This window comes from Pleurodeles waltl, chromosome 4_1 (genome assembly GCF_031143425.1).
Source record: "Pleurodeles waltl isolate 20211129_DDA chromosome 4_1, aPleWal1.hap1.20221129, whole genome shotgun sequence".
Lineage (NCBI taxonomy): Eukaryota > Metazoa > Chordata > Amphibia > Caudata > Salamandridae > Pleurodeles > Pleurodeles waltl.
This window is the reverse complement of record NC_090442.1, coordinates 182,720,710-182,747,464: the sequence shown is the minus strand read 5'-3', so window position 1 is coordinate 182,747,464 and position 26,755 is coordinate 182,720,710. Positions and strand designations below refer to the sequence as shown.

Here is a 26,755-nt window from a genome sequence, read left to right as displayed (position 1 = left end):
CACCCATAGGGAGCTCTGACAATTCTTACACAGGCCTGCCAGTGCAGCCTGCGTGAAATAACGTCCACGTTATTTCACAGCCATTTACCACTGCACTTAAGTAACTTATAAGTCACCTATATGTCTAACCTTCACCTGGTGAAGGTTGGGTGCAAAGTTACTTAGTGTGTGGGCACCCTGGCACTAGCCAAGGTGCCCCTACACCTGGTGAAGGTTGGGTGCAAAGTTACTTAGTGTGTGGGCACCCTGGCAGTAGCCAAGGTGCCCCCACATCGTTCAGGGCAAATTCCCTGGACTTTGTGAGTGCGGGGACACCATTACACGCGTGCACTATACATAGGTCACTACCTATGTATAGCGTCACAATGGTAACTCCGAACATGGCCATGTAACATGTCTAAGATCATGGAATTGTCACTCCAATACCATTCTGGTTTCTGCCCTCCTGGGGTCCAGGCAGCCCTGGCCCAGGAAGGCAGAACAAAGGATTTCCTCTGAGAGAGGGTGTTACACCCTCTCCCTTTGGAAATAGGTGTGAAGGGCTGGGGATGAGAAGCCTCCCCCAGCCTCTGGAAATGCTTTGATGGGCACAGATGGTGCCCATATCTGGATAAACCAGTCTATACCGGTTCAGGGATCCCCCAGCCCTGCTCTGGCGCGAAACTGGACAAAGGAAAGGTGAGTGACCACTCCCCTGACCTGCACCTCCCAGGGGAGGTGCCCAGAGCTCCTCCAGTGTGTCCCAGACCTCTGCCATCTTGGAAACAGAGGTGTTGGGGGCACACTGGACTGCTCTGAGTGGCCAGTGCCAGCAGGTGACGTCAGAGGCTCCTTCTGATAGGCTCTTACCTCTCTTGGTAGCCAATCCTCCTAACCTGGTAGCCAAACCTCCTTTTCTGGCTATTTAGGGTCTCTGCTTTGGGGAATTCTTCAGATAACGAATGCAAGAGCTCACCAGAGTTCCTCTGCATCTCCCTCTTCACCTTCTACCAAAGGATCGACCGCTGACTGCTCAGAACGCCTGCAAAACCGCAACAAAGTAGCAAGACGACTACCAGCAACATTGTAGCGCCTAATCCTGCTGGGTTTCTCGACTGTTTCCAGGTGGTGCATGCTCTGGGGGTAGCCTGCCTTCACCCTGCACCAGAAGCTCCGAAGAAATCTCCTGTGGCTCCAGGGAATCTTCCCCCTGCAAACCAGACACCAAAAGACTGCAACACTGGTCCTCTTGGTCCCCTCTCATCCTGACGAGGGTGGTCCCTATAACACAGCAACTCTGTCCAAGTGACTCCCCCAGTCCAGTGACTCTTCAGTCCAAGTTTGGTGGAGGTAAGTCCTTGCCTCCCCACGCTAAACTGCATTGCTGTGTACCACGTGGTTTGCAGCTGCTACGGCTCCTGTGCACTCTTCCAGGATTTCCTTCGTGCACAGTCAAGCCTGGGTCCCCAGCACTCCTTCCTGCAGTGCACAACCTTCTGAGTTGTCCTCCGGCGTCGTGGGACTCCCTTTTGTGACTTTGCGTGGACTCTGGTTCACTTTGCTTCTAATTGCCTGTTGGGGTACTTCTGCGGGTGCTGCCTGCTTCTGTGAGGGCTCCCTGAGTTGCTGGGCGCCCCCTCTGTCTCCTCCTCCAAGTGGCGACATCCTGGTCCCTCCTGGGCCACAGCAGCACCCAAAAATCTCTACCGGAATCCTTGCAGCTAGCAAGGCTTGTTTGCGGTCTTTCTGTGTGGGAATACCTCTGCAAGCTTCATCGCGACGTGGGACATCCATCCTCCAAAGGAGAAGTTCCTAGTCCTCTTCTTTCTTGCAGAACTCCAAGCTTCTTCCAACCGGTGGCAGCTTCCTTGCACCTTCAGCTGGCATTTCCTGGGCTCCTGCCCACTCTCGACACTGTCGCAACTACTGGACTTGGTCCCCTTGTCTTACAGGTACTCAGGTCCGGAAATCCACTGTTGTTGCATTGCTGGTGTTTGTTCTTCCTGCAGAATACCCCTATCACGACTTCTCAATTTACACCTACCTTACAGGGTCTTGGGGTGGGCTATTTTTCTAACCCTTACAGTTTTCTTACAGTCCCAGCGACCCTCTACAAGCTCACATAGGTTTGGGGCCATTCGTGGTTCGCATTCCACTTTTGGAGTATATGGTTTGTGTTGCCCCTATACCTATGTGCTCCTATTGCAATCTATTGTAATTCTACACTGTTTGCATTGCTTTTCTTGCTATTACTTACCTAATTTTGGTTTGGGTGATGTGGTTTAACAACTTCGTGCTGCTGTGTGGTTCTAACCCCGATTGGTAGTCTGGTACAAGGTTGTTCCTGTCAATCTATTCCTGTAGCTGGGTCAAGACAGATTTTTCTATTTGGTGGCGATGGAGCAAACGTTGATGAGGTCATCTGGGTCCAAGGTTGGCTTATTCAATAGTGGAAGAATCGGTCTAGTCTTGAGGGTGCATGGAAAAGGTCCTTGGATGAGGGAGAAATTGCCGCTATTGAGAAGAGTTGTGAGGAGGGCATCTCACTTAAAACATTAAATGATGGAAGCATCACTACCAGTATGGTGAGAATAAATGCTTTTGCTATGATGTGAGACAACACTATTCATATGGTGTGGCTCATCATCATTACCAACTATGCTAGACTGTCTAGTAATGGGCAGGCTAGGAAGTTTCTTTCCTGAATCTTTTCCTGGGGGAGTCCCAGGATCTGATTGAGAACCATTAGCTACTTTTTCTACAGATTGGGCACTTATGGCCTTATCCTGTACTCTAAGCATGTTAATTAACAGTTCTAAGGAAGGATTCTTCCCTACACTCAAACCTCTCTCTATGCAGAGACTCCTTGCTCCTTTCCAGCTAAGGTGATCATATGCAAGTTTGGACAGATCAACATTTTGGCCTGTGCCAGACATTTTTAGAGAGAGTTAAAGTGATAGTAAAAGATAAAAAGTTTGTCAGAGCTTTTAGAAAGACAGAGAAAAAAAACTTTTAAAACTTTTTAGAACTTTTTTGAAAGTTAGAAGTACTTTTCAGCACTTAGAAAAGAGTGAAAAGAGGAAATGCAACATTTTTTTTTGGCTATGTGTATATACACTGACCTTGTTTTGTATATTTTTCTCTTATGAAAAGTACAATGACAAGAGTGGTAAGTAGTCTCAAAGCACTTATCCCACCGCTGCACAACCAATGTAGGAGGCTGGACTGGCTTGTAGTGAGTACCAAGGGGTACTTGCACCTTGCACCAGGCCCAGTTATCCCTTATTAGTGTATAGGGTGTCTAGCAGCTTAGGCTGATAGATAATGGTAGCTTAGCAGAGCAGCTTAGGCTGAACTAGGAGACGTGTGAAGCTACTACAGTACCACTTAGTGTCATATGCACAATATCATAAGAAAACACAATACACAGTTATACTAAAAATAAAGGTACTTTATTTTTATGACAATATGCCAAAGTATCTTAGAGTGTACCCTCAGTGAGAGGATAGGAAATATACACAAGATATATATACACAATAGCAAAAATATGCAGTATAGCCTTAGAAAACAGTGCAAACAATGTATAGTTACAATAGGATGCAATGGGGAAACATAGGGATAGGGGCAACACAAACCATATACTCCAAAAGTGGAATGCGAACCACGAATGGACCCCAAACCTATGTGACCTTGTAGAGGGTCGCTGGGACTATTAGAAAATAGTGAGAGTTAGAAAAATAACCCTCCCCAAGACCCTGAAAAGTGAGTGCAAAGTGCACTAAAGTTCCCCTAAGGACAAAGAAGTCGTGTTAGAGGAATAATGCAGGAAAGACACAAACCAGCAATGCAACAACTGTGAATTTCCAATCTAGGGTACCTGTGGAACAAGGGGACCAAGTCCAAAAGTCACAAGCAAGTCGGAGATGGGCAAATGCCCAGGAAATGCCAGCTGCGGGTGCAAAGAAGCTTCTACTGGACAGAAGAAGCTGAGGTTTCTGCGGGAACGAAAAGGGCTAGAGACTTCCCCTTTGGTGGACAGATCCCTCTCGCCGTGGAGAGTCGTGCAGAAGTGGTTTCCCGCCGAAAGAACGCCAACAAGCCTTGCTAGCTGCAAATCGTGCGGTTAGCGTTTTTGGACGCGGCTGAGGCCCAGGAGGGACCAGGAGGTCGCAAATTGGACCAGCAGAGAGAGGGGACGTCGAGCAAGACAAGGAGCCCTCTCTGAAGCAGGTAGCACCCGGAGAAGTGCCAGAAACAGGCACTACGAGGATGCGTGAAACGGTGCTCGCCGAAGTTGCACAAAGGAGTCCCACGTCGCCGGAGACCAACTTAGAAAGTCGTGCAATGCAGGTTAGAGTGCCGTGGACCCAGGCTTGGCTGTGCACAAAGGATTTCCACCGGAAGTGCACAGGGGCCGGAGTAGCTGCAAAGTCGCGGTTCCCAGCAATGCAGCCCAGCGAGGTGAGGCAAGGACTTACCTCCACCAAACTTGGACTGAAGAGTCACTGGACTGTGGGGGTCACTTGGACAGAGTTGCTGGATTCGAGGGACCTCGCTCGTCGTGCTGAGAGGAGACCCAAGGGACCGGTAATGCAGCTTTTTGGTGCCTGCGGTTGCAGGGGGAAGATTCCGTCGACCCACGGGAGATTTCTTCGGAGCTTCTGGTGCAGAGAGGAGGCAGACTACCCCCACAGCATGCACAAGCAGGAAAACAGTCGAGAAGGCGGCAGGATCAGCGTTACAGAGTTGCAGTAGTCATCTTTGCTACTATGTTGCAGGTTTGCAGGCTTCCAGCGCGGTCAGCAGTCGATTCCTTATCAGAAGGTGAAGAGAGAGATGCAGAGGAACTCGGCTGAGCTCATGCATTCGTTATCTAAAGTTTCCCCAGAGACAGAGACCCTAAATAGCCAGAAAAGAGGGTTTGGCTACCTAGGAGAGAGGATAGGCTACTAACACCTGAAGGAGCCTATCAGAAGGAGTCTCTGACGTCACCTGGTGGCACTGGCCACTCAGAGCAGTCCAGTGTGCCAGCAGCACCTCTGTTTCCAAGATGGCAGAGGTCTGGAGCACACTGGAGGAGCTCTGGACACCTCCCAGGGGAGGTGCAGGTCAGGGGAGTGGTCACTCCCCTTTCCTTTGTCCAGTTTCGCGCCAGAGCAGGGCTAAGGGGTCCCTTGAACCGGTGTAGACTGGCTTATGCAGAATTGGACACATCTGTGCCCAACAAAGCATTTCCAGAGGCTGGGGGAGGCTACTCCTCCCCTGCCTTCACACCATTTTCCAAAGGGAGAGGGTGTCACACCCTCTCTCAGAGGAAGTTCTTTGTTCTGCCATCCTGGGCCAGGCCTGGCTGGACCCCAGGAGGGCAGATGCCTGTCTGAGGGGTTGGCAGCAGCAGCAGCTGCAGTGAAACCCCAGGAAGGGCGGTTTGGCAGTACCAGGGTCTGTGCTACAGACCACTGGGATCATGGGATTGTGCCAACTATGCCAGAATGGCATAGAGGGGGCAATTCCATGATCATAGACATGTTACATGGCCATATTCGGAGTTACCATTGTGAAGCTACATATAGGTAGTGACCTATATGTAGTGCACGCGTGTAATGGTGTCCCCGCACTCACAAAGTTCAGGGAATTGGCTCTGAACAATGTGGGGGCACCTTGGCTAGTGCCAGGGTGCCCTCACACTAAGTAACTTTGCACCTAACCTTTACCAGGTAAAGGTTAGACATATAGGTGACTTATAAGTTACTTAAGTGCAGTGTAAAATGGCTGTGAAATAACGTGGACGTTATTTCACTCAGGCTGCAGTGGCAGGCCTGTGTAAGAATTGTCAGAGCTCCCTATGGGTGGCAAAATAATTGCTGCAGCCCATAGGGATCTCCTGGAACCCCAATACCCTGGGTACCTCAGTACCATATACTAGGGAATTATAAGGGTGTTCCAGTAAGCCAATGTAAATTGGTAAAAATGGTCACTAGCCTGTTAGTGACAATTTGGAAAGAAATGAGAGAGCATAACCACTGAGGTTCTGGTTAGCAGAGCCTCAGTGAGACAGTTAGGCACCACACAGGGAACACATACATATAGGCCACAAACTTATGAGCACTGGGGTCCTGACTAGCAGGGTCCCAGTGACACATAACAAACATACTGAAAACATAGGGTTTTCACTATGAGCACTGGGCCCTGGCTAGCAGGATCCCAGTGAGACAGTGAAAATACCCTGACATACACTCACAAACAGGCCAAAAGTGGGGGTAACAAGGCTAGAAAGAGGCTACTTTCTCACACAACCCCCCCCCCCAAACGAAGGACAATAAGGCTAACCTTGGCCAGTTGAGATTTTATTGTCTAAGTGGTGATAAGTAGAGAGTAGCTCTGCAATAGACTGGTTACTCCCTTTATCATCCACTATATGGTTACTTCCCTGTGGGGATGTAAACCACCCTCTTTGAAGTTTTTTAGCTAAGCAACAATGTGAAAATGTATTTTCAGAGTTTCTATCAGTAAGTTTTAGTTTAGAGCAGTGGGAATTGTCCACTGAACCTATTTGTAATGATGGAAATGCCAGACAGGGATGCTGTCTCAGTAAAGCCATAGCTGGGCAAAAACTTTGTCCATATGGCTGGAAGAGAGAACAGGGATGCTGTTTCTCTTGAGTTGGAGCAGGGCAGGGATGCTGTCCTATGAGCTCCACACTAGGGCAGGGATGCTGTCCTAAGTGTTGTGAGGCAGTGCAGAGTTTCTGCACTAAAGTTTCTCTGGGAGGGTTGGAGGGATGCTCCATGTTAACTAAAATGGTGCTCTTTTTGTCACCAATGTTAGTTATCCCACAGAGAGGTACTTCTACCTCAGGGAGTACAGTTTTGCCAACTGATGATTCCCTTGGAACAGGTGCCACCCCAGGAGAGGTTTCTCCCACCACAGGAATGGTATCCTGAATGGTAGGGTGGTTAGGGGATACTGTGATACCCTTTTTACCTGTTGATGGAGAGGGATCCTGAGTTTTCAGGCCTTCTCTCCTTTGCTTTTTCATTTCAGTAGAAATGAGAGGGAACAATTCCTCAGGGATGCCCAGCATGGCTGCATGGGCATAAAACTCTACATCAGCCCAACCTGAGGCCTCTAGGTCATTACCTAAGAGACAGTCTACAGGTAAGCTAGGTGATACCACCACCTGCTTAGGGCCAGTAACTCCACCCCAACTAAACTGAATTATAGCTAAGGGAAGAAACTTAGTGGAGTTATGGACATCAATAATCTTATACTGTTGTCCAATGATGTGTTGATCAGGGTGCACTAGGTTTTCAGTCACCAAAGTGATACTGGCACCTGTGTCCCTGTAGGCCAAGGCCTCAACACCATTTATTGTTACTGTCTGCCTGTACTTATCCATTGTAAGGGGACAAGCAGCCAGTGTGGCAAGGCCAATGCCACTAGGTGTGACAGAAACTGTCTTGGGACTGACTACCCCAGTTTCTACTATGGACCCATAAGTGAACCCAACTACACCCTTAACTTGACTGTTGCCAGCAGTCCCACCACTAGTACCACTACTGCTAGGGGCACTAGAGCTTGATGTATTAGTGGTGGTAGGCTCAGGGTGTTTACCTGGACAGGACTTATCCCCTGGCCCATGGCCTCTATTTTTACACACAAAGCACCAAGGCTTTTTAATGTGTGTGGGTTGAGAAGAAGAGGAAGAATTAGTTTTATCCCCACCCTCTGAAGAGTGTTTAAGATTTGAAGTGGGATCTTTGGTTTTACCCTTATCCCCATGCTTATCTTGAGATTTTTCACCATCTTTCTTCTTATTGCCATCTTTGTCACCCCCTGTATGAACTTTTCTGTTCACCCTTGTTCTGACCCATTTGTCTGCCTTCTTTCCCAATTCTTGGGGAGAGGTCAGATCAGAGTCTACCAGGTACTGGTGCAACAAATCAGACACACAATTATTAAGTATATGCTCTCTCAGGATTGTGTTATACAGGCTTTCATAATCAGTAACTTTACTGCCATGTAACCACCCCTCCAAGGCCTTCACTGAATGGTCAATGAAATCAACCCAGTCTTGTGAAGACTCCTTTTTGGTCTCTCTGAACTTTATCCTGTATTGTTCAGTGGTTAAGCCATAACCATCCAGGAGTGCATTCTTAAGAACTGTAAAATTATTGGCATCACTTTCTTTCACAGTAAGGAGCCTATCCCTACCTTTTCCACTAAATGATAGCCATAGGATAGCAGCCCACTGCCTTTGAGGGACATCCTGTACAACACAGGCCCTCTCAAGTGCAGCAAACCACTTGTTAATGTCATCCCCCTCCTTATAAGGGGGAACTATCTTGTGCAGATTCCTGGAATCATGCTCTTTTGCAGGATGACTATGGGGAATACTGCTGCTGCCACCATGGGTTTCTAAACCCAGTTTCTGTCTCTCCTTCTCTACTTCTAAAGTCTGTCTATCCAAATCCAGCTGTTGCTTCTTGAGCTTCAGTCTGGTTTGTTCCACTCTCAATCTATTGAGCTCCCTTTCTAACAATCTGTCATCAGGGTGGGTGGGAGGGACATGCCTTGAAACAGAAGTATGGTGAGAATGGACAGAAGGAGACCTGTCCCTTACAGAAGCCACCCTAACAGCTTGGCTAACAGAAACATCACTACCAGTATGGTGAGAATAAATGCTTTTGCTATGATGTGAGACAACACTATTTATATGGTGTGGCTCATCATCATTACCAACTATGCTAGACTGTCTAGTAATGGGCAGGCTAGGAAGTTTCTTTCCTGAATCTTTTCCTGGGGGAGTCCCAGGATCTGATTGAGAACCATTAGCTACTTTTTCTACAGATTGGGCACTTATGGCCTTATCCTGTACTCTAAGCATGTTAATTAACAGTTCTAAGGAAGGATTCTTCCCTACACTCAAACCTCTCTCTATGCAGAGACTCCTTGCTCCTTTCCAGCTAAGGTGATCATATGCAAGTTTGGACAGATCAACATTTTGGCCTGTGCCAGACATTTTTAGAGAGAGTTAAAGTGATAGTAAAAGATAAAAAGTTTGTCAGAGCTTTTAGAAAGACAGAGAAAAAAAACTTTTAAAACTTTTTAGAACTTTTTTGAAAGTTAGAAGTACTTTTCAGCACTTAGAAAAGAGTGAAAAGAGGAAATGCAAAAAAATTTTTTGGCTATGTGTATATACACTGACCTTGTTTTGTATATTTTTCTCTTATGAAAAGTACAATGACAAGAGTGGTAAGTAGTCTCAAAGCACTTATCCCACCGCTGCACAACCAATGTAGGAGGCTGGACTGGCTTGTAGTGAGTACCAAGGGGTACTTGCACCTTGCACCAGGCCCAGTTATCCCTTATTAGTGTATAGGGTGTCTAGCAGCTTAGGCTGATAGATAATGGTAGCTTAGCAGAGCAGCTTAGGCTGAACTAGGAGACGTGTGAAGCTACTACAGTACCACTTAGTGTCATATGCACAATATCATAAGAAAACACAATACACAGTTATACTAAAAATAAAGGTACTTTATTTTTATGACAATATGCCAAAGTATCTTAGAGTGTACCCTCAGTGAGAGGATAGGAAATATACACAAGATATATATACACAATAGCAAAAATATGCAGTATAGTCTTAGAAAACAGTGCAAACAATGTATAGTTACAATAGGATGCAATGGGGAAACATAGGGATAGGGGCAACACAAACCATATACTCCAAAAGTGGAATGCGAACCACGAATGGACCCCAAACCTATGTGACCTTGTAGAGGGTCGCTGGGACTATTAGAAAATAGTGAGAGTTAGAAAAATAACCCTCCCCAAGACCCTGAAAAGTGAGTGCAAAGTGCACTAAAGTTCCCCTAAGGACAAAGAAGTCGTGTTAGAGGAATAATGCAGGAAAGACACAAACCAGCAATGCAACAACTGTGGATTTCCAATCTAGGGTACCTGTGGAACAAGGGGACCAAGTCCAAAAGTCACAAGCAAGTCGGAGATGGGCAAATGCCCAGAAAATGCCAGCTGCGGGTGCAAAGAAGCTTCTACTGGACAGAAGAAGCTGACGTTTCTGCAGGAACGAAAAGGGCTAGAGACTTCCCCTTTGGTGGACGGATCCCTCTCGCCATGGAGAGTCGTGCAGAAGTGTTTTCCCGCCGAAAGAACGCCAACAAGCCTTGCTAGCTGCAAATCGTGCGGTTAGCGTTTTTGGATGCTGCTGAGGCCCAGGAGGGACCAGGAGGTCGCAAATTGGACCAGCAGAGAGAGGGGATGTCGAGCAAGACAAGGAGCCCTCTCTGAAGCAGGTAGCACCCGGAGAAGTGCCAGAAACAGGCACTACGAGGATGCGTGAAACGGTGCTCGCCGAAGTTGCACAAAGGAGTCCCACGTCACCGGAGACCAACTTAGAAAGTCGTGCAATGCAGGTTAGAGTGCCGTGGACCCAGGCTTGGCTGTGCACAAAGGATTTCCACCGGAAGTGCACAGGGGCCGGAGTAGCTGCAAAGTCGCGGTTCCCAGCAATGCAGCCCAGCGAGGTGAGGCAAGGACTTACCTCCACCAAACTTGGACTGAAGAGTCACTGGACTGTGGGGGTCACTTGGACAGAGTTGCTGGATTCGAGGGACCTCGCTCGTCGTGCTGAGAGGAAACCCAAGGGACCGGTAATGCAGCTTTTTGGTGCCTGCGGTTGCAGGGGGAAGATTCCGTCGACCCACGGGAGATTTCTTCGGAGCTTCTGGTGCAGAGAGGAGGCAGACTACCCCCACAGCATGCACAAGCAGGAAAACAGTCGAGAAGGCGGCAGGATCAGCGTTACAGAGTTGCAGTAGTCGTCTTTGCTACTATGTTGCAGGTTTGCAGGCTTCCAGCGCGGTCAGCAGTCGATTCCTTATCAGAAGGTGAAGAGAGAGATGCAGAGGAACTCGGCTGAGCTCATGCATTCGTTATCTAAAGTTTCCCCAGAGACAGAGACCCTAAATAGCCAGAAAAGAGGGTTTGGCTACCTAGGAGAGAGGATAGGCTACTAACACCTGAAGGAGCCTATCAGAAGGAGTCTCTGACGTCACCTGGTGGCACTGGCCACTCAGAGCAGTCCAGTGTGCCAGCAGCACCTCTGTTTCCAAGATGGCAGAGGTCTGGAGCACACTGGAGGAGCTCTGGACACCTCCCAGGGGAGGTGCAGGTCAGGGGAGTGGTCACTCCCCTTTCCTTTGTCCAGTTTCGCGCCAGAGCAGGGCTAAGGGGTCCCTTGAACCGGTGTAGACTGGCTTATGCAGAATTGGGCACATCTGTGCCCAACAAAGCATTTCCAGAGGCTGGGGGAGGCTACTCCTCCCCTGCCTTCACACCATTTTCCAAAGGGAGAGGGTGTCACACCCTCTCTCAGAGGAAGTTCTTTGTTCTGCCATCCTGGGCCAGGCCTGGCTGGACCCCAGGAGGGCAGATGCCTGTCTGAGGGGTTGGCAGCAGCAGCAGCTGCAGTGAAACCCCAGGAAGGGCAGTTTGGCAGTACCAGGGTCTGTGCTACAGACCACTGGGATCATGGGATTGTGCCAACTATGCCAGGATGGCATAGAGGGGGCAATTCCATGATCATAGACATGTTACATGGCCATATTCGGAGTTACCATTGTGAAGCTACATATAGGTAGTGACCTATATGTAGTGCACGTGTGTAATGGTGTCCCCGCACTCACAAAGTTCAGGGAATTGGCTCTGAACAATGTGGGGGCACCTTGGCTAGTGCCAGGGTGCCCTCACACTAAGTAACTTTGCACCTAACCTTTACCAGGTAAAGGTTAGACATATAGGTGACTTATAAGTTACTTAAGTGGAGTGTAAAATGGCTGTGAAATAACATGGACGTTATTTCACTCAGGCTGCAGTGGCAGGCCTGTGTAAGAATTGTCAGAGCTCCCTATGGGTGGCAAAAGAATTGCTGCAGCCCATAGGGATCTCCTGGAACCCCAATACCCTGGGTACCTCAGTACCATATACTAGGGAATTATAAGGGTGTTCCAGTAAGCCAATGTAAATTGGTAAAAATGGTCACTAGCCTGTTAGTGACAATTTGGAAAGAAATGAGAGAGCATAACCACTGAGGTTCTGGTTAGCAGAGCCTCAGTGAGACAGTTAGGCACCACACAGGGAACACATACATATAGGCCACAAACTTATGAGCACTGGGGTCCTGACTCGCAGGGTCCCAGTGACACATAACAAACATACTGAAAACATAGGGTTTTCACTATGAGCACTGGGCCCTGGCTAGCAGGATCCCAGTGAGACAGTGAAAATACCCTGACATACACTCACAAACAGGCCAAAAGTGGGGGTAACAAGGCTAGAAAGAGGCTACTTTCTCACAAACCTCTTGTCCTACATAGGGCACACCGTATGGTGGCGCCCACAAGGAACCACTTGGCGACCCCCCCAGACATTCTCACACAAAAAAGAAGCGATCCTCAAGGCTGCTCGTGGTGGAGCGGACATAGTTTCCGGGGCCATGCAACCCAGATTTATGAGGACCTCCCCATTGACACTTGAGATACATCGTGACTTCAAACCAATCATAGAACTACTTCAGGAGAAAACAGTCAAGTACCAATGGACACATCCGTTCGGACTGCTTTTTCTAAGGAATGGTCAGAGGAAGGTGGTGCGCTCCCTACCAGAGGCACGGTGTCTTCTGATAGCTCACCAGAAAACGACACCAACCTCCCGCGCTTCCTTGGCTCTGATAGTAGATGCCCGGTTTGTTGCACTGTCCGCGGGGACCCCTTCGGGTCGCAAAAATGTGATGGAGGCATCCTCATCAGCAAAAGATGTTATTGCACATCTCCACAACTTGAAGCAAGAACATCAACCTCTCAATTCAACCGACCCGTGACTTATTCTTGCCTTTCTTACCTTTTGGTGGCTAATGACTGGGCCATCATGATGCTATTTCCTCTACAAGCAAGGGCCTGCCACCCGGGGCCCGGACAGACATAACCTTGGGATGCTATCCAGATTAACTTCCCCCTTGCGTATATTTACAGGCTGATATTCTATGTTGTCTTGCTGGGCTTGGGCTGGCCTAGTTTCTGTCAAGGACGACACCTCAAAAGGACCTGGTAGGAGAACCTGCTGGGTTCTAGTTGGAGTGGGTTGTTGTTTTTGGTCCGGTTGGCCTAGTTCTACCCCTAACCTAGTTTCCCATTTCACCACTGGCAAGCCCACTCTACACTATGCCCTTCCCGAGTCCCAATCCCTCGTGCCATCAGGGTTTTATGGGAACTATAATTGGCTGCACAATGGTGCAACTCCGGGGGTGGGGGAGCAGTCTACTTCCCTAGGTTTCAATGGCGGGGGGACACCTATGTTTAAGCTCCTGTCCCTTAAAGTTAGGGCACTTAACTCCCCAAATGAAAGGTGACAGGTATGGTGATATCTGTTACAACAAGAATCAGATGCACTCATTTTAGAAAAGACAACTCCCCCACGAGGATTCTCGCTGGTTCTTTAAAACACATGGAGAAACAACTTTCCACAACACAAACAAAACCGTAGTTGGCCATCCTGCGAAGTCAGCTCTTGAAGATTCTGACTAAAATAGCTGAGAGAGCGCTTTTGACACTTAAGCAAAAGTTCTATGAGGGTGGTGATAAAGTAGCAACCCTTAGCACCTACTTTTGCTATGCACCAAAAGGAACCTTTCTAATATGGATGAGCTGTGTCGAGCCCTTGAAGCACTTCTGAAGGGGAAAACGCCCAACTCGGACAGCCTTACAGCAGCATTCTAGTTGGTCTTCTTCACCCTTTGAGAGAAAATTTGCTAGCCCTTTATAATTCTTTTTATCAGACCACGGGCAATACCCCCACATGTCTCATGCCAAGATAATGCTCATTTCAAAACCGGGCAAAGACCCTACCCTTTGCTCCTCTTATCGCCCTATCACCCTCCTCAATACAGATGTGAAGTTATATGCCAAAATGATAGCAAATCGTCTCAAGATTCTGTTATCTGGACTAATAGACCCAGATCAGGTGGATTTTAGCCAACACAGATAAGGCCCAGATAATATCAGCTGGCTTGCACATTTGGTGGAGAGATCCGCAGGCATGATATCCCAGCCTTGTTAGTATCTTTAGATGCTGAAAAGGCCTTTGATAGGGTAAGCTGGTGGTTCCTGCGGGCAGTCCTCACCAAGATAGGTCTTGGCCCTAAGATGATTAGTAGGATCATGGCCTCCTATACTGCACCCACATTTGCTATCCAGGTCAGTGGCTGTCATACCCCTCCGTTTCCTCTCTCTAGAAGCACCAGGCAGGACTGCCCCTTAATCCCCTTATTGTTTTCCCTGGCAGTGGAACGATCGGCTTTTCGCCTACGCCAGGCCCCAGCCATAACTTGTATCCCATTTGGAGGCCATGACCACAAGGTCTCATTGTTTGCAGATGACCACCTACTCGCTCTGACTAATCTGGACCCTTTCCTTCCACCAGTGCTCCAAGAGCTCTAAGCCTTTGAGGCTGTTTCCGGGAGTCTAAGTTCCAGGCACTCAACCTCACTATACCTAAACCAGGCTCCAACATTTCCAGGCGTTGACTCCATTCCAATGGTCCGAACACTCCATCAAATATCTAGGCCTTACCATTACTAATGACCTCGCCACTTGGACTAGATCCAATTGGCCACCGCGTCGTAAGAAATTTTTTAGAAGACCTCAGGAGACGGAGGCCGTTGCACATCTCCTGGCTAGGCCGCATCAATACGATTAAAATGCACATCCTCATGTGACTCCTTTACTTATTCCAATCTACCCCCACGCCCATCCTATTGGACGATATCCATAAACTCCAAGGGGATCTTTGGGCTTTCATAAAGCCTTGTATCTTCAATACATTGCTCGTGTTACCCAGGAACCAAGGAGGTCATGCATGCCACAATCTCCAAGACTATGATAGGGCAGCCCACGTTTGATTCATTTCAGAATGGGAAGTGAGAGAAAGTGAAAAACAGTGTGTACACATAGATAGGGCTGTAGTTTGACGCCCACTATGGGATCTAGCTTGGCTCCCGACGCCCCTGCACCCGCCGAGTGCTTACATTGGAACCCCAATAGGGACAGTATTAGAGATATGGGACAAGCTTTCGGTGGCCAAAGGTCTTAAGTCATTCCCCTCCCCGAACACTTCTATCATGCATAACCCTGACTTCACACTGGTGCCCGCCGGGATTCTTTCCCAGGCAGGATTAAGGGTAAATGCAGAGTACTGCAAGATCTCTTTCAGGGTTAAATGACCAAATCCTTTGAACAATGTAAAACTGGTTTCTACCTCCGGGAGATTGCACAGCTACAATTCCTCACGTTATTGGGCATTAGCCTGCCCCCCCCAATGCGACTGCACTCTAACCCTTTTTGAGATGCTGGTTCGCAACTTTGAGGATTCCTCTGGTCTGAATTTCGAGACGTACACTGTACTGCAGCAATCCGGCATAGTTCCCAGCCACACATATCAGATACAATGGGACCTCCCTGGTTTACATCTCTGGTAAATAGTAAGAAGGCCTATGGAGAGATATTCTGAAGATATATCGCAGTGTCCCCAATCAAGAAATCGCCTACAAACTCATGACCCAGTGGTATTACACCTCCATCATGTTGCGCACCATGTATCCAACATCCTCTCCATTCTGCTGGAGATGTGGTGCGCAGCAGTGGGACTTTCTCTAAATTTGGATGACGTGCCCTTTCATCACTCTTTTCTGGAAATAAATTCTTAGCCAAATTAAAGACACGCTGGGAAACCCTATTCCCACTGACTATCATACGTATGTATGCCAACACTACAGGAAATTACATATTTGGATTGGTACCTGATGCAACACATGAAAGGCCCAGCGAAGCAACTAATAGCTCTTGCATGGAAATTCTCTAAGTCCCCTCCCGTGGTGACTTGGTTCACGAGACTGTGGCACATTATGGTGATGGAGCGCATGACACAAAATTGACAGGCTCTGACTGCAAATTCACACAACTTTGGAAACCCCTCATAGATTACATGTCTACGCTGGAATTTCTCTGTTTTCAACCCCCACGATTGCGGGCATTACACCTGTTCAACTGATCTAATGGACTGGAGACAGAGTGTTTCCTGCTGTTCATGGGCTCCTGGTGCATCTGCCCACTAATGAGCATTCCTATACAGGCCACACCGCACCATCTGCTAGCAATCCACCCCTTTCACAACAGGCCTTCTTCCACCTTAATAATGGACTTGCCTTCCTACTCCTACCTTTTCCCCTTCCCAGCACCACCCCCCGTTCGCTAACTGGGCACAACCCTTCCTTCACCCTTGCTTGTTCAAGGCGAGGCAGCTCTACAGATGATCCGGCCGCCAATCAGCATCCATGATAGAATCTTACCATATATCAGACACCAACCTCGCCTAAAAGTCTACAGATTTGGATCTTGTACTGAGTGCTGTTGGCCTTCCTTGCGAGCTATACTGCTCCTGGCCGAATGCCTCATATGTGAATTGGAATGGTAATTAATGACAATTTGTATTCTGCCCTTCCTCTGTTTCACTACTGCAATGGATACTTTCTGGAAAACTTTAATAAAAAGATTTTGAGCAAAAATAAAACAACACATTGGGAAGCCAAAAGTCTAACTATCACTTAATGTAAAGCAGCAAACGGCTACGTAAAAGATCAAAAAACAATTGTCATTTCAACCGACCAGGGCTCTCGCTTGGAAACGGTCAGTTGGAGTGAAGAGCTAGAAACATGTCAAATCGACCTGGTATATATACAATTCTTCAGAATACAACTTAATGTAACATGATCATGTGTCAGTAATGTGCTATTCACAGCGAAAACCTGTCTAATGAGCAGGGTCCGAATCTTCCCCTAACGGAAGCACAGGATAGTCTTAAAGGGGAGATATCACTCATACAGGCAATGATTCTCATAAAATTCCACTCCCCCTGCTAGGTTTGAAAACAAGGTTACACTACTGAACAAGCATTTGCAATGCAGTGGGTCTCGCGTTTACTCGAGGTAGAGTTACTAGCGTTGTAAATTCCTAACTGGACTTTTCTTGACACACAAACTGAAAATAAAAAGTAAACAGTTGACATAAGCGAGACGATTCAAAGCGCCGCCATGAGCGCCAAGAGTGAGACTAAAGGAAAAAGACATTGCCCGCAGTCAAAGTTATAGACAAAAGTGCAATTAATCATGTAACAGGGTCGATGGCCAAGGCGGTAATAAAACTGGCCTAAGGAGGGACAAACGTAAAGCAGTTACCAACCAAAACAAAGGATTTTTGAAGGACAAGCCAATGAACGAGTGATAGTGATGGGTGTGCGGGGGGCGTGGTTAAAAGCCCACATACATACTAACACGTCAGAAAAGCAGCGCGTTGCTCGACCTAAAAATGTACAGTGTAGAACACGGGCATTATGGCTTATAGACTGCTAAGGCTATGAAAGGTTTGCGATTAATGCAGTATCATGGGAAGCTTCAAGCAAATTGAAGACATCATTTATATTGATTAATATTGGCTACATTTGGTATTGCATATTTGCTTGTTTCTCTTCCTAGTATATATGAACATATTACAAACAGATTTTAAGTATGTTTTCACAGGGTAGTTACAATTAAATACAAAAGGGTTCCTGGGACAGATTTGAAATAACAGCAAACAGCAGAACAGGATCCTCTAACTATTGAAGAAAAAAGGTATCCCAAATTTCACGTAGAAGTTTATCATCTGAAAGCTGTGATTGTAATTTGAGTAGAAACTAGTGTCCAGGGGAGGATAACCAGGGTAAATGTGCCAGATTTCGAGGATAACTACTGACTATATGAACAACTATGATTCAGATCAGTTAGAGACGCATGATATGTGCATCGGTAAAAACCTGGTAGCCCTCACTCATAAAAATGTAAGTCACTAGAAAAGTGCAGTTTGTGAGTAACAAAAAGTAGTAAACTTACTCAAAAGTGTAAGTTACCTTTATGAATCAGGCCCACAGTGTTCCTATGGATCTGTTCTACAGCATGTGCCAATATCTCTAGAAAGACTTCTCAAGAAAGCTGCTTCAAAAGGTGAAAGCTAATTGCTAAAGGCATGACTTTTATTCGCCTAATACAATATCAACACATCATCCAGGAGCGTATCTGGATTCTCAGCAGCCAGGCAATCTAGGGCTGAAAGGTGTTCTAGTTTAGTTAGGTGACTGCAACACGTCACAAGCAGCCGAGGGATCACTGACAGCGCTTGCTTTTGTTCTGTTCCACAGCTGAAAGCCTGCTGCACCGCACTGCTGGGTCAGTGAGTCTTAGTTGAGTGGACATTGAATGAAGCTTAATCTGGAAGCGACTTCTAGGACAACAGCTGTTGCAAAGGAGACCTGCAGATGACCTTCACAGCCCCGAAGCAACACTCCTAGTGATAATATGCTCTCCCCTACTCGCACCGAGAAGCCCTCAGGACCTCCCAATCAGCCGTGGCATGATCATCTGCGATTCAGCCCACAAGACCTCAAGATAACAGAAGATTCATCGTCTCTGCTTGGCACCTTCACCTGTAGCGAAGTTGAAAGTCTGTGGGACTCTACAACTTAAAAAGACTGAAAGTTCCCCACGTTCAATTTAATTCAAAAGGGCTTCAAAAACGTTGTACCAAGAGAAGCAGATCTACAGGGCAGGCAAATCTCAAGCATTTTGTCATCAACAACCAAGTGACTCGAAGATTTCAGTGGTGTAAATACGACTGTGACAGCGTAACCTCCCCCATTATGGGCTACAAATGGCACATCCCACAAATGGCGGTAACACTTTCCTGGATCATGAACTGAATTTTATCTGCCCATACTGTCACAGCATACTCATTTGAAGACGATACTCTCTTTGCATCTCTTCACACCTGTACCGGCCTTAGGACATCTCTGGGTAAGCAATCTCAAAACTGTCTGCAGATGTGCATGATTTTCTGAAGTGTATATTTTGTGATGTGCATTCATAGATTGCTCACATAAATGTAGTTTTTAACGAAATGCGTCCTTGTCTCTTCTACTATCAATTTGTCACAGAAGTTATCAATAATCAGTATCACTTTAGCTAAGATCAGACACAGTTGTTTGTATGAGGTGGCAGGGAACTGGATGAGGCAGAGCATGCAATGGGTTTTGACACTCAGGCCTGCTGCCATTTAACCTTCAGAACACTTGGCCACCATAAGATATGAAGACCTCCCTTCTGCAATTAAAAAAATCAATATCCTGTTTATGTTGTCTCAGCTGTTACATGTCAGGCTCTAACTGGCTTATTAGCAACTGCGGCTCTGACAGCTGTGCGAAGGCAGGTGGAACGATGTAATTAACAGGTGGAAACACACATGCTAGAAAGCAGGCAACCTGAAGAAACAAATCTATTTTATTAGTCCTCTCAATGGATATGACATATGGGAAACACCCTCAGGCAACAGATACACAGAGATGTCCTACTCTCCGGAGCGATTCCACAATGTCGACTTTTTTCATATTGACCTCCAACAATATCGACTGCAAGAATTAATCTTCACGAACTCATGAAGCTAAGTAGATGTGGAGTTGGAACCAAAAGTCCACACTCCTCGGTGTATCCTTACTTTGACAGTATTTTGCAGGTCCTGCCTTACAGTCACTATTGTTGCAGGTCAATATTTGTATTTCTGACGTGTTGACGTACAAACACCCATCCTAACGGTGATGATATTCGTTGGCTCTTCCTTGCAGCACCAGACCAATGGCCAAAAGCCAACATTGCACTTTCTTTAGATCCGCTCAGGTCCTGCAGCCTTTCCTCAAAGGGAAAGATTTTACAGAAAGACTACATATTAGTGAAGTCCAGTTGCATCTGTTGTTGCCCTTACAGCCTAAATGCTCTTCAAGTTTAGGGTTGCGTACCCCCATAGCAGCTCTATACTTTGCAGCACCTTGTAGCCTTAGGTCACGGTCCCCATGGAGATTTACCCTGGACAGGAGTGAACCCTCCCAGGTGAACTCACACTATATGTGTATTTGTGTGGGCTGGGTGCTTCACGAATGACTGGTCCAAATGTGGCAGTCCAATGAGATTGGGTCCATCTGTAAAGGAACCCTAGTCTACTCGAGTAGATACTGTCTGCATCTGCCTGCTTTGCACTCTAAAAGCATGAGTTACTTATGTGCTTGGCACTAGTCTCTTTATACTCATTAAAGGCTAGTTGAGACACCAACTTCATCAATTCCGTCACACAGGGAATTGAGGGGCAGTAGATTGATCCCCATAACTGTGAAGTAAGCGAGTGCTAGAAGGGACACCCTGATGTCCAAACACTTGTATTACGAAGACTTTTCCTGTGTACTGGTAGAGGGGTGCCCTCCTTTGTCTTGACTCAGGGGGACTCATTTTTGAGTGAGACATCAATATTTACTTATGACCACTGTATACACTTAGCCATTTCCAATTGTTTAGAAGACATGAGAAATACTTTTCCAACGGCAGGAACAGATATATAAAAATAAAGACATACATTCAGAAAATTGCTCAGCCAAAATATTTGTAGAAATAAAAGAAATGCTCACTTGTGTGTCTGGGAGATCATCCACTTCTCTGAGAAGCTTCTCCTGACATTCTGGGTTTGTTGCCAGCAAGTAGGTTGTAAAGGAAAGTAAGCTTCGAGTAGTCTCGTACCCAGCGATTATGAAGACCATAGCCAGGGACAAGATTTCATTGTCACTCATGGACTTTTGGGATTTGTCTCCTGTAGCCAGTCCCGGGAATGGAAACATTTCTGGTTTGTTAACGATATCAAAATGTTCCACTTGGATATTAGTAGAAACTTTGCGGGTGTTGAGCACCAACTGGAGAAAATCATGACGCCTCTGAAAAGTAATTAAATTATTATAATTTATTGGAAGTAATGCATGCAGAACACTGCTCCCTCTCCCACAGGAAAACCAATGCCAAGATTAAAGCAAATAAAAAAGACAAAGTTGCCCAATAGCAAGACTTAAAACACCAAGAAACAGTGAGTTGCTTGGCCAACTACAACAACCATGGTTAAATGGAACTCATTTAGGTACAGTAGATACAGGAGGTTCGGACAACTGCAACTAGTACAGAGATGTCAGAGGCTGCAGCACGAGAGAAGGGCAATTTTATCCACACATGGTACATGTAAGGAAATGCCTCCTTGGCATGGTTACCCCCTGACTTTTTGCCTTTGCTGATGCTATGTTTTGAATTGAAAGTGTGCTGAGGCCTGCTAACCAGACCCCAGCACCAGTGTTCTTTCCCTAACCTGTACTTTTGATTCCACAATTGGCACACCCTGGCATCCAAGTAAGTCCCTTGTAACTGGTACCCCTGGTACCAAGGGCCCTGATGCCAGGGAAGGTCTCTAAGGGCTGCAGCATATCTTATGCCACCCTGGGGACCCCTCACTCAGCACAGACACACTGCTTACCAGCTTGTGTGTACTGGTGAGAACAAAACGAGTACGTCGACATGGCACTCCCCTCAGGGTGCCATGCCAACCTCACACTGCCTATGCAGTATAGATAAGTCACCCCTCTAGTAGGCCTTACAGCCCTAAGGCAGGGTGCACTATACCATAGGTGAGGGCACCAGTGCATGAGTACTGTGCCCCTACAGTGTCTAAGCCAAACCTTAGACATTGTAAGTGCAGGGTAGCCATAAGAGTATATGGTCTGGGAGTCTGTCAAACACGGATTCCACAGCACCATAATGGCTACACTGAAAACTGGGAAGTTTGGTATCAAACTTCTCAGCACAATAAATGCACACTGATGCCAGTGTACATTTTATTGTGAAATACACCCCAGAGGGCACCTTAGAGGTGCCCCCTGAAACCTTAACTGACTATCTGTGTAGGCTGACTGGTTCCAGCAGCATGCCACAACCGAGACATGTTGCTGGCCCCATGGGGAGAGTGCCTTTGTCACTCTGAGGCCAGTAACAAAGCCTGCACTGGGTGGAGATGCTAACACCTCCCCCAGGCAGGAGCTGTAACACCTGGCGGTGAGCCTCAAAGGCTCACCCCTTTGTTCCAGCACCGCAGGACACTCCAGCTAGTGGAGTTGCCCGCCCCTTCCGGCCACGGCCCCCACTTTTGGCGGCAAGGCCGGAGGAAATAATGAGAATAACAAGGAGGAGTCACTGGCCAGTCAGGACAGCCCCTAAGGTGTCCTGAGCTGAAGTGACTCTAATTTTTAGAAATCCCCCATCTTGCAGATGGAGGATTCCCCCAATAGGATTAGGGATGTGACCCCCTCCCCTTGGGAGGAGGCACAAAGAGGGTGTACCCACCCTCAGGGCTAGTAGCCATTGGCTACTAACCCCCCAGACCTAAACACGCCCTTAAATTTAGTATTTAAGGGCTTCCCTGAACCTAAGAATTTAGATTCCTGAAACTACAAGAAGAAGAGGACTGCTGAGCTGAAAAACCCCTGCAGAAGAAGAACAGAAGACACCAACTGCTTTGGCCCCAGTCCTACCGGCCTGTCTCCTGCCTTCCAAAGAAACCTGCTCCAGCGACGCTTTCCAAAGGACCAGCGACCTCTGAATCCTCAGAGGACTGCCCTGCTTCAAGAAAGACAAGAAACTCCAGAGGACAGCGGCCCTGCTCCAAAAAGACTGCAACTTTGTTTCAAAGGAGCAGATTTAAAGACCCCTGCAACTCCCCGCAAGAAGCGTGAGACTTGCAACACTGCACCCGGCGACCCCGACTCGACTGGTGGAGAACCAACACCTCAGGGAGGACACTCCGGCGACTCCGATACCGTGAGTAACCAAAGTTGTCCCCCCTGAGCCCCCACAGCGACGCCTGCAGAGGGAATCCCGAGGCTCCCCCTGACCGCGACTGCCTGAACCTAAAGTCCCGACGGCTGGAAAAGACCCTGCACCCGCAGCCCCCAGCACCTGAAGGAACGGAACTTCTGTGCAGGAGTGACCCCCAGGAGGCCCTCTCCCTTGCCCAGGTGGTGGCTACCCCGAGGAGCCCCCCCCCTTGCCTGCCTGCACCGCTGAAGAGATCCCTTGGTCTCTCATTGAAAATCATTGAAAACCCGACGCGTGTTTGCACACTGCACCCGGCCGCCCCCGCGCTGCTGAGGGTGTACTTTTTGTGCTGACTTGTGTCCCCCCCGGTGCCCTACAAAACCCCCCTGGTCTTCCCTCCGAAGACGCGGGTACTTACCTGCTGGCAGACCGGAACCGGGGCACCCCCTTCTCTCCATTGAAGCCTATGTGTTTTGGGCACCTCTTTGACCTCTGCACCTGACCGGCCCTGAGCTGCTGGTGTGGTAACTTTGGGGTTGCTCTGAACCCCCAACGGTGGGCTACCTTGGACCCAAACCTGAGACTTGTAAGTGATTTACTTACCTGCTAAACCTAACAATAACTTACCTCCCCCAGGAACTGTGAAAATTGCACCAAGTGCCCACTTTTAAAACAGCTATTTGTGTTTTATGTGAAAAGTATATATGCTACTGTAATTATTCAAAGTTCCTAGAGTACTTACCTGCAATACCTTTCAAATGAGATATTACATGTAGAATTTGAACCTGTGGTTCTTAAAATAAACTAAGAAAATCTATTTTTCTATAACAAAACCTATTGGCCTGGATTTGTCTCTGAGTGTGTGTTCCTCATTTATTGCCTGTGTGTATGTACAACAAATGCTTAACACTACTCCTTTGATAAGCCTACTGCTCGACCACACTACCACAAAATAGAGCATTAGTATTATCTCTTTTTGCCACTATCTTACCTCTAAGGGGAACCCTTGGACTCTGTGCATGCTATTCCTTACTTTGAAATAGCACATACAGAGCCAACTTCCTACAGTACATGTTGCAGTATCCCTAGAACATTCAGTTAATGGCACAATGGCCATCTTCCTGGTCACGACCTTGCCGATTGTGGAACACTGAAAAACATTGAGCAAGACCATGGCATCCTTTTTTTCAATATTTATTGGTATGAACAGCAGAAACAATAGCAATGTCGAGCAGTATAGTAATAGAAAGAGGCTGTAGCGCATTATAAATGTGGTTTCACATAGGATGAAACAATTGTGTGTGTTTAACACAATCACCAGTACACAATCGATCACGATGTCTGTATTCACATTTGTAGCATTGCGTACTCAGCAGTTTGCAAACACAATAATATACAGTAGAATCAGCCTAACTAAGGCATGCAACCAACTGCACCCAAATGGGGGAGAGTGGGTTTTCATTCGCCGGACAGTGTGGGGGCATTGCCAATATGGTCACAAAATTGACCAGTGTTTCCGTCAAGGCCACAGTCGACAGTACAAGACATCCCTACCTGGGGAAGGGGATCAGGCACAACTTTAATACTCCCAGGACCAAAGATGGCAAGCTAGGCTCAGGGCGGTCTGTGGCCAGACTTAGGGGGTCATTCTGACCCTGGCAGTCGGCGGTGAAGCGGCGGTAAGACGGCCAACAGGCTGGTGGTCTTTTTTCATGTATTCTGACCATGGCGGTTACCGCCATGGTCAGCCGCCGCTTCACCGTTCCGACCGCCGGGCTGGAGACCTGGGTCTCCAGCCCGGCGGTCGTCACATACCGCCGGCAGTATTCGAACCCGCCTGACCCCGGCTTACCGCCATGGATTTCATGCGGTTGGGGACCGCCATTCAATCCATGGCGGTAAGCACTATCAGTGCCAGGGAATCCCTTCCCTGGCACTGATAGGGGTCTCCCCCACCCCCAACCCCCCCCGACTCCCTCCCCTACCCCCCCCCACCACCCCTGCCACCCCCAAAAGGTTGCAGGACCCCCGTCCCCCACCCCGATCCCCAACATATACACACACATACACACATACAGGCACGCATTCATGCACATACACCCCCCCCGCATTCATGCACGCATTCATCATGCACATACACACCCCCCCCGCATTCATGCACGCATTCATCATGCACATACACCCCCCCCGCATTCAGGCACGCATTCATCATGCACATACACACCCCCCCCGCATTCATGCACGCATTCATCATGCACATACACACACCCCCCGCATTCATGCACGCATTCACACGCCCCCTCAATATACACACACGCACACCCCCATGCACGCACACAACTCACAACACCCCCCCACCCCCCTTCCCTAGCGGACGATCACCTTACCTGTTCCTGGTGATCCTCCGGGAGGGAACGGGCAGCTCCGCCGACACCGCGACGCCAACAGAACACCGCGACAGCAAATCACAGGTCGTGATTCGCTGGGCGGTGTTCTGTTGGCGTGGCGGTGGAGGTGGAGCTACCTCCACTTCCCCGCCTGCCGCCAGTATGGCTGTTGGCGGCTCTTCGTCCGGAAACGGGCGGAGCGCTGCCACCAGTCAGAATGGCCCATGCGGAAGACCGCCAGCACTGGCGGTCTTCCGTACGGCGGTCCCTCAGCGGTCTATTGAAAAGTCCGCCGAGGTCGGAATGACCCCCTTAGCCTCTACCTTCTCCAAGTAGGTTTGCCAATCCAGAGGCGTGGGCAGTGCCTGCTGCTCAGCTGGTACACCAGAGCATAGGTCTGACAGCCACAGTCGGATGGGCGGGCAAGAGCAGATTTCCAGCTCATGGCTATCCTGCGTTTAGCAAGAACCAATGCTAAATCAATGAATTTATTGATAGGCTTGCGTGCTGCGGGACAAGAAGTAATGCCCAGCAAACAGTGTGTTCTCTCCCTCTGGAGCGGGGAGCCCGACGCCTCCGAGAGAAACCCTGGCATCTCATCCCAATAAGAGATGAGATGAGGCCAAGTCCAGGCCATGTCTATAAAATGTGCCGGTTGGCTTGGCAGCATGGGCAGGTATGTATGACCACTGGGTACATATGCGCCAACCGCTCTGGGGCAAGGTAGGTGTGGTGAAGGTAATACAATTGTGTATATTTTAGTTCAGCGTTTGTGGAGATGAGTTTCGGTATCCTCTACCCCGTGTCTATTGTCTGTGAGTGTGGCAGCACCCTGGCATGCTTAGCAGGCCTTTGGCATATTTCACATTTACCTGGCATACTGAGCAATAGGTTTACATCCTATACACTGCGGAACACCCTGGCACACAAAGAAATACCACTGGCATATCGAGCAACAAATTGGGCTAATTCTAATCAACCTGGCACTGAGCATCAACCATAGACACCTAGACATAAGATGACCTATTGTGCAGCATCCTGATGCCATATTGAGCAGCACTCCTGTGTCCCTGGCAGTAGCCCGGAGCTCACTGAAGAGCAGCCTGCTACATTAATCCTGATCCCTGGCACACTGAACACCATCACTGGCACACTGGATAGAACGCTGGCATTTTCATCACCTTTCCGGCATATTCTGATACTAGCATAGGCGCACTGGCATGTTAAGCAGCACTCTGGCACTTATTCCGTAGCAGGTGAATGCTGATGGACTTTTTAGCTGGCATAGAATTTATGAAGTGCCATGAGATAGCATGTGGCACATTATTTAAATCTGGTGTTACTTTCAATAGCGCAAGTAGACATGTTCCAATAGCGGTTCATGCCTTGTATTGTTGCATTACTATTAAATGGACATGTTTTGCTTCTACACAGTTCATGTTTGTAACTGGTACATCATTTTCTAATGGACTATTCAATGCCCTTTCTGCAGCTGAATAATGCAACTGAACGTTATGGTAGACCTTCAAAGTATTGGATTTTTTTTTTGGTAACAAAT

The 26,755-nt window shown here is 47.9% G+C and overlaps 1 protein-coding gene across 1 annotated transcript in view; it reads right to left on the bottom strand.

The window, feature by feature from the left end:
• The window catches only part of TBXAS1 (thromboxane A synthase 1), a 356,152-nt gene that overhangs the window by 37,388 nt on the left and 292,009 nt on the right, over positions 1–26,755 (bottom strand). Inside the window, exon 10 of the mRNA XM_069227996.1 lies at positions 20,593–20,892. Coding sequence (XP_069084097.1) covers positions 20,593–20,892 — 300 coding nt within the window. The remainder of the gene's footprint in view (positions 1–20,592; positions 20,893–26,755) is intronic.